Below are 8225 nucleotides of genomic sequence, written 5' to 3'. Positions count from 1 at the left end.
GTAGACGCAGCCGTACATTTATCTATAGGAACATCTGCAGTCGTGAATGGTGTTTTCAGTGACCGTGTCCTGACAACCAGACCTGAGGTCCTGACTGTTTTAACTCGTGCAATCTAGTATGCATTAGCCCTTAAAACGACCAGGCAGATGGAGAAAACCTCAAATCCCATCAGGCAATTCGAAACGTCTTCCTGTCTGTGGGCCGCCTCCCCTCTTGGAACCAATCACATGCGGAGGGCTGGCTAATTCTTTGTGACATCACAATGGCAGGCCGAGCCGAGACTTTTCGAGCCTATCGAAGAGATAGTCCAAGGGAGGGGGCAAAACTCCGCCTTCCAGATCGCTACATTATACCAATTTTCTGCCTCTGCCTTGCTATAGTGTTACCTGGGGATTCCCTCCTTGGGTTTCATTCATTAGAATCCGTTCGGAATCTCCCACACATCCTCAGAAATAATCTCCAGAGTTACAGCTGCAAACCCGAAGAAAACGATTAAAAATAAAAAAAGAAGATTGCTCTTTTTTATGCCTGATCTATTTGGATTTGGGGTTGCTGCTGTTACAGTAAAATGATTGAGAGACCCGATTCTGCAGTTTCCAGCATAGCGGTAAGTATATATATATATTTTTAGAAGCTTGTTGTTTTCTTGGTATTTCGTGCACTCCGGAGTCGGAGAAAGGGCGCCTGACCCGAAGAGAAGAGAACGCGGTGGCAAGGTGGCTGTGGCCAACAGGCAGACGGCACATCCTCCATTGCAGGCGGCTCACACGCCCCACCGGCCGGCCGCTCAGGAGGCGCCTTCCACCTCTGGCCGGGGAGCGCGTTCGAGGCAGGCAGCCGCAGATGTGGTCGCAGAGCGGCAAGTCAGCGTGTCGCCGAACCGCGCTGATGGATGATTATTGGGCCCGGTGGTGGGGGTCGGTTGGAGCAGGATGAAGCGTCCCCGCCCCGCCGCCCCGTCTTCAGGCTAGGCGGTATCCATCACAGAAACATCCTGCTGACTCTCAGTGAGACAGTGGGCGACTCTGCGGGCTCAGCGTTCGCTTCTGCCGCGGTGAACCGAGCGCGTTTCCGCTCTGTCGGGCAGATTAGGCAGCTGCGGATAGCCCCGCGTTTCGGCCGCTTGCCGGTGAAATCGCAGCTGGTGCCGGGGCTGGTTTGCCCGGGTGGCCGCGGTGGTGACAACCGGGGCGACCGCGAGGAGCCTCCCAGAGGAAACGGACTGGATCCGGCTGCCAGGCCGCCTCTGCGTGGGAGACGACCGGCTCTCGCCAGACCGCGTCTTGCGGGGATTTTAGATGCGAGAGCTCCAAAATAAATCTTAAAAACGTTATTGACAGGATGTGAAAACCGAAATGACGGAGTCGTCACCATCCGAGCAATCAACACGGTTCAATTAAGTTTCTTTAAAACACGCCAGTGCTAAATATTCGCTCTACCATTAAACCAGTTCTCGGGAACAGGTGGATTGGCGTGTTACAGCGCGCTTGATTTCAAGGCTCTGAACTCTGTTTTTGCCCTTCAGCAATGGGTGTTATTTTCTCTTAACCGTTTTGTCCATGTGTCTCGATGGGCCACACGCAAATCAAGTAAAAAACTTTGGGTTTGCTCACAAAGGTGCGCACTAGCTCCTATCCATTTGTACTAGACATGGCTGTGTTATATTAACAAACATTTACCTATTTCGGAGTATCCCATGTCAAACAGAACTGGAAGTGCGATACTGTTGTCTGATGATTTTATTTTGGGGGGGGGGTCTTTAAGTAGGCTCATCATTGTTACATGCGATTTGTCAGATCGTCATGTGCGGTGACTTCTGTACTGAAAGAGGCACTAGACAGTTATTTTGGATAGTCTCCTGTGAACTAATTCTCAGGGTCAGAATAATGTTCCTAAACTGTCTAATATAAGTTGCCCACTTCTGCGCCGAGAGCAGTCTACTTGCGCTTTGATATTTGATACATGGGGAAAAAAAATGAGGAACTCGCTTATGAGTGTGTCCATGTTTGTAAAAGACGTAGGGAGACTGGAGTTGCAATTCTATTCAAAAATATTATTCCATATTTCATTATAGATAGATCACGCACACAATAGTAACATAAATCAAATGGGATTAGTTTGGATACATGGAGCACTTAATTCATATTGATCTTTTTAAAAAACAATTCGAAGTACATAGACTGGGTCCTTGAACGGCTTGTAAATGTCCCCTTTGTCGAGGGAGTTTCCCATAAATTGATCAGTGGAGATTTATTTATCTGTTTATAGTGGGGAATTAAGAAGTATTGGTTATCTTCTTGCTGAGGTCTTATTCCAGATGACATTCTCTTAATGTCAGTGGGCACAGTGCATTCCTCTAGTCTTCAGTGGCCAGGAAATGATATTGGAAGTTGGGCTGTTGTGTAGCAAGTGGGAGAGTTGGATGTCAGTCAGTTTGACAACAGGCTGACTGAATTCAGCTCGTCCTTACCACCCCTGACTCCCCCGTGCCACAAAGCCAGTGGTAGATGCCAAGCATTGACATAAAGGACCGTCTCTCCTGGCACTCAGTGAGCTGTGATGTATTGCATTCAGCCTGGGGCTCATTTGTACAAAACCCAGCAACAAAGGCACATTACAGAACAATGCATTGGTGAGAGGAAGTGAAACAGCATCTGAAGCCAAGTTCAAACTGATGAAGGTTTCAATCTGCTGTAAGGTATCTGTATTGACCGCTGACATTTGTGGCTATGCATGTCAGTTTGTGGCTTGTAGGAAGGAGCCATGAGACTTTTGAAGACCTTTAGACTTCCCTTAAAAAATATTTTGGATGGTTAACTATCACTTACAGTTGTGTGGGACCTGTTTCAAACTTTGTTATTGCAGAAAACAATGCCTGCCTGAATAGTGGCCTTTTGAGGCACAGAGATGTCCGTTAAGGAACAAAGTTAGTTATACCCGTGAGTGATTCCACTTTGCCATTCCAATACAGAGATGGCATTCAGAGTTCATTCAAATAATGGTGCAAACGTGCAAAACAAGCTGCGAAGACTAGACAGAAACACAGCTGAATCCACTACTACAAAACACATTGTCTTAGTGGAATCCAGAGATTATTGCTGTAGGATTTGAAATCCTCCAACTTTATAATTGTGAAGTATTTCAATGGTAAAGGGCCTTCTGGCAAACCAGGTAAGAGCCCTCTCTCATACACAGGTTATTATTTCATCTTATTTCTGTCAGCACTGGCCAACTGATCGCCCAGAGTTTGTAAAAAAAAATTGCTTAATGGTCTTCATTGAACATTTTTCTCCTGGTGTGGTAGAGTGACTCTTGGGGAAAGTGTAACTGGTCCCTCAGAAATGTACTGTTCTGGTTTGGTAATGTGTTTGACACAGAGCACAGTACACTCAGTAATTGATTACTGCCACCTAACTCACTGAAGGTTTATTTAATTGCGCTTCATATCTTACTGGTTTCTGTTGCTTTGCCACTTTGGTTAATTCAGCACTTTTGGGGAAATGCTCAACAAAAACATTTCAGTCATGGGATGAGGTGGGTTTTGTGGTTAAAAATGACATAAATGCACTGTCTTGTCATTTACCCTGGAGTTAGTAGCGGTCACGATTCTTTATTACATTTTTGTAGCAGCTGATCTTGTGCACTTGAACAAAACAATACCCGAGGCTGAGCTTTAAAAGTGGTGACAGTTTTGAGTGACGATAGAATCTGACATTAAGGTAGTCCTGGGCCTCTTGAATAACTTTGTAGTAGTTTCTGATTTTAACAATAAACTTGTTTAAAGAATTCTTGGCTCTGATGTATAATTATTGTACCCAAAGGATACCACGTTATTCTTTGCTCTTGTTGTCCCATTACTATCTTGGTGTTGTTCTACATTGCAATGACTTGCTTATGATTGCAAAATCTAATGTGAATGAGTCACATCTTTGCTTTCACAAATCCAAGCATATTTGTGGTCTGAAAACAACAGCAATGAAACATTCCATCAGGGCTAATGGTACTTGGATAGTTGTACCCAACCACAAAATATCTGTAAGCACATGAGTTTGGATAATTCATCACCTATGATTAATAGGTAGCAAAGTAAGTTGCAATTAAACCCACAAAACAGGTCTGGGTTTGATACCAAAAGGATTATGTGCAGAGATGTCTTTTCATCCCAAGGTCTGGTGCAGAGGTATTCGATGCAAAGTCCCTAGTTTCCTGCCTTTAAAGACCCATCAGCATATCAGAAGGGGGCTTGCCAGGCCAGGAGGAGTGGGAGTGTATTGATTTTGACCCACTGAGAAAGAAAGGCTTTCCACTCATGAGGGTCATGATAGTGGTAAGAAGGTGCTTTTAGAAGCCCCAGGGATTCTGCGTGTGCCGTGTCTTCCAACTTTATCTTCAGTTTTCAATTTCACTATTACACCTGTTTGATAAACCTGACACACTTAATATTTCTGCAGGCCTGACAGATGTAAAAAAATAACTACCTGTGAGCGGGTGCATCCTTTCAGTGATCATATTTAAAGGATCTAAAATGTGAGGTTGTTTTAGCTTTAACTTAGTTTTCTTCCCCAATTATTTAAGTTTCCAATACTTTTTACGCTTGCAGTTCTTGCTGGCAGTTTTCCCAAAACACTTTAAAATAAGTACTTATGTATCAGCTACACAATTTTAAATAAATGTAGGATTTCTTCCACTTTTATACTCTTGCATTTTGGGGTCACCATCTGTTAATCGGCTCGGATTACTGGCCCACGACGGGGTGAGACGAGACTGAGGAGATGTGTGCTCATCCCGTTTTTAGTGCCTTGTCCCACTGTACTGCACTGCCACAGTTTTCCATCTGGAGGACCTACCCGATCACTTCACCCTGGTCTTCCTTGAAAATTGAAAGTTTCTATTTCAATAGCCAATGAATGACGTCCAGGCTCAATGTCCGAGCCCAGTGCCCAGTTCCCTGTAATTGATCTTCTCGATGTGCTAAATGCTGTTCCAGATTCCCTCAACCCATTTCATCCTGTGCCTTCAATCCAGGGTTAAGGTTAGCTGTACATTGTTCTGCACAGGGTTTATATTTTTAGGGCCTTCATTAATTAAGCTCAGTACCTGGCCAGTCTGTGCTCTTTAAATCAAAAATACAATGTCTTGTGGTGCCTAAGAGATTGAACAGGTATTAAGCTGATTCTGCCTGGAACATGTAGCTTGCTGGTATAAAAACTTGCTAAAGATTAAAGGCTTAATAAACTGGGATATGAATCATGGGTCTTGCTGTTCTTGTTCATAAATTGTATTTTTAAACCTGCTGGATTTCCTGTGTTTGATTTCATACTGTACCTGTAACATATTACAGCAAATTATTTACCGTGTTAATTAATGGCTCCAGAAAACTAAGGTCTGAAAAGCTTTTGTGCAGCTGATGTGAAAGATGTAGCACAAAGCGGACAATGTTAGCCACTGCCTTGTCTTCCCCAGGAACACCTTTAAGACGGATTTTGATTTGTAGGGCAGAGCTACCAGATAGCAGGCGTCTGCTAAGTTTGGAGTTTTAGTGGTGTATCACCAAGATCTCTATTGTAAGGATGCTCATTTTATATCTGCCTTTGATATTGTGGCTACTGAAGTAATTCAATAAGAAAACATTCCCTTTAGTTAGTACATGAGTGAAGGAGATGGGCAACTGATCCTTCATTCATGTTGAACTTTAAGAAGTGAACTTCCCTCCATAAAGTCATTGGTATTAGAAGCAAAAACAGGGGAGGAGCATTAGAGAAAAGCCTCCACTTAATGTGCAGAATAGGGTGTAGAGCCAAGAGGCCACAAATATAGATCCAGACTCTGTTACATGTTGTTTGCGCATAGGAGCCTCATCGCCTTCTTACCTTCAGCCTGAAGAAGGTGGTGTGAGTCTGGCTTGGAGAATCCCCACCCATAATCTTTGTGACTTGCCATCTGTAGGAAACCGAATACTTTTATCTTCCCTCTGTCGCGCATAAAATGTCACCCGTCGCAAGCAAGGGTTGGATGAGAGCTTTTGATCAATTTAGTTGATTATTACATTTATAGAGTGATTTTCATCTCGAAGGATCCCCAAGCCTTTTTACATTTAAAGGGGATACTTTATGACCAGGTAGTGAAGGTTAACATCTCATCTTAAGGACAGAACCTTCTACAGCACAGTGCTCCTAGTAACCATACTGGGACACTGGTTTGGAAAATGTGGCTTAGTGGGAGAGGTGTCATTTACTGGTCTGCCAGCCCCTTGGCAGTGACCTGGTTTTCCTCAGAGGTCTCCTGTCCCCATACTGGTCAGGCCCAGCCTTGTGTTGCTTCTTTGATCTATCCAAATCAGGCTAGATGCTGGCCAGGGTAAAAAAAAACAACAGATTTTTATGGATGAACCCAGCAGGAAAAAAGGAAAAGTGTTGGACTTGGAACAGTGCACTATGTTGCTGTGGGGGCAGATTGGAGTGGACTGGACTCTGAGAACTTGAGAGGTCATCTGATCTCACCAGGCTAGGGCTAAATGGCACTGTCATGCTTATAATTTAGTTCAGATGGCAAATATAATACAATATTCTCAGAGATTGTTTTTGCAGGTATCAAATCACAAGTGTTATTCAGGAATTCAAAGTTCTGCTTTAAAAATCTTATTACTTACCTGCTGATATGAGTCTTGTTAGTGTTGGAATAAAAAGAGGGGCTCAGACCTGTTTAGACTTTTTTATACAAGACATGAAGATAATTACCAGGATTACGAGAGTCAAGTGATCCTGTTTGTTGCACACTTGGGGAGCAGATTCCTTGGATTATAAGTACAGATTGCTTTGGGCTGAGTAAGGAGTTGTGTGATTTCATCTCTGCGGTAACACAGCCAAACCAAAGTAATGCAATCGCACTGCTGTGGATGCCAGCATTTCTTTCAGATAAAACGTCTGTTAATGGTAACGCTCATGGTTTGTCTCTAGTGACATTTGTTTCTAAATGCCTCAGCTGTGACTGAGTATAACCCCTCTGCATTGTTCCTTCAACTTTTCAACCAGCTATACATCTTACACTCAGTTTCCTTCTACAGTAGGAACCATAACATGGCTCACCTTTTTGTTTTCTAAACCTGTGTAGTGGGTCAGATTTAAAAACAAATGTGCATATTGTTCCAACAGCATTGATCCATGTCATAACTATATAAGTATGCATTTAAAAATGTATTCAGTTTGTAGATGATTACACCGTTTGACTGAAGGGCTGTACAGCATAGTATCAACCACACAGGGATGGAATCATGCTTTAGATTTAATACTTGAATAGGACCTCCTTTTTTGAAACTTGACACTAATATATATGTTGTTTTTTGATGCTTAGATTGCAAAGATTGTAAGTGAGAGGATACCATTTGGCCTTTTAGAGTCTATTTGAGAATAAGTAAGTGATCTGAGGATCTCTACCAGCCATTTCTTCAAGGAAGCTGGGGTTTCACCTTCATCTACATGCTTGAGTGGCTTGATTTGTACTCCTAAAACCTTCCATACTTCATGTTTGGACACCTTGTCTCCCCAGAATTACTTTGCTGTTGATATTGAAGTTCAATGGCTTGACTGTCAATGCCTTTGACATGGACATTGTTATTCCTTGGGAAATAACATAGTCAAAGACTGAGATGTGTTTGAGGATGTTGAAGAAATTCTGCCCAGGGGAGAAACCGCAAATTTGTTTCTGGGTTACTTCAAACTGCTGGTTCTGTGCAAATGTCGATGTGCTCTTCAAGGAATGATACACTGCCGCTGAAGCTCATGACATGTCCTGAGGACATGTCCTGAGGTGCAGAAGCAGCCAGCAAGGCTGGGCAGTGTTCGGAAAAAGACAGTATTTCCAATTGTTTGTTCACAGAAAATAAGCCTGTGGTTGTTCCGAAGTACTGCAATTTCAGATAAATGCAAAAACTGTTCTCGAATCACATTTCTTAGAGGAGACTTGAAATCAAAAGGCTTAAAATCACATGAAACCTATACTTTTACCAAACAAAAAAGAAAGTTTGATCCATACAAAAAAGTGCCTTTGAGCTGAACTGTACAGACCTGTTAATCTTTGTGAGCACCAGAGAACAACATCAGTGCCAGCAGCTTTGAACCTCTGGATTGTATTACCCCCATTGACTCATTGTTTTACTGTAACAATAAAGTAGATAAAAGTTTCAGAGTAAAAAATTCACTCTTCACAGACACCTGAAATTCCAACC

The 8225-nt window shown here is 42.9% G+C and overlaps 1 protein-coding gene across 1 annotated transcript in view; it reads left to right on the top strand.

The window, feature by feature from the left end:
* Positions 1 to 315: 315 nt before the first annotated feature.
* The window catches only part of septin15 (septin 15), a 67130-nt gene continuing 59220 nt past the window's right edge, over positions 316 to 8225 (top strand). The window contains exon 1 of the mRNA XM_006641193.3: positions 316 to 608. Within this exon, the coding sequence (XP_006641256.1) occupies positions 570 to 608 (39 nt within the window). The 5' untranslated portion in view covers positions 316 to 569. The remainder of the gene's footprint in view (positions 609 to 8225) is intronic.

Source organism: Lepisosteus oculatus, chromosome 20, assembly GCF_040954835.1.
Source record: "Lepisosteus oculatus isolate fLepOcu1 chromosome 20, fLepOcu1.hap2, whole genome shotgun sequence".
Lineage (NCBI taxonomy): Eukaryota > Metazoa > Chordata > Actinopteri > Semionotiformes > Lepisosteidae > Lepisosteus > Lepisosteus oculatus.
The sequence above is the reverse complement of the archived record's forward strand: the minus strand, read 5'-3'. Positions and strand labels throughout refer to the sequence as shown.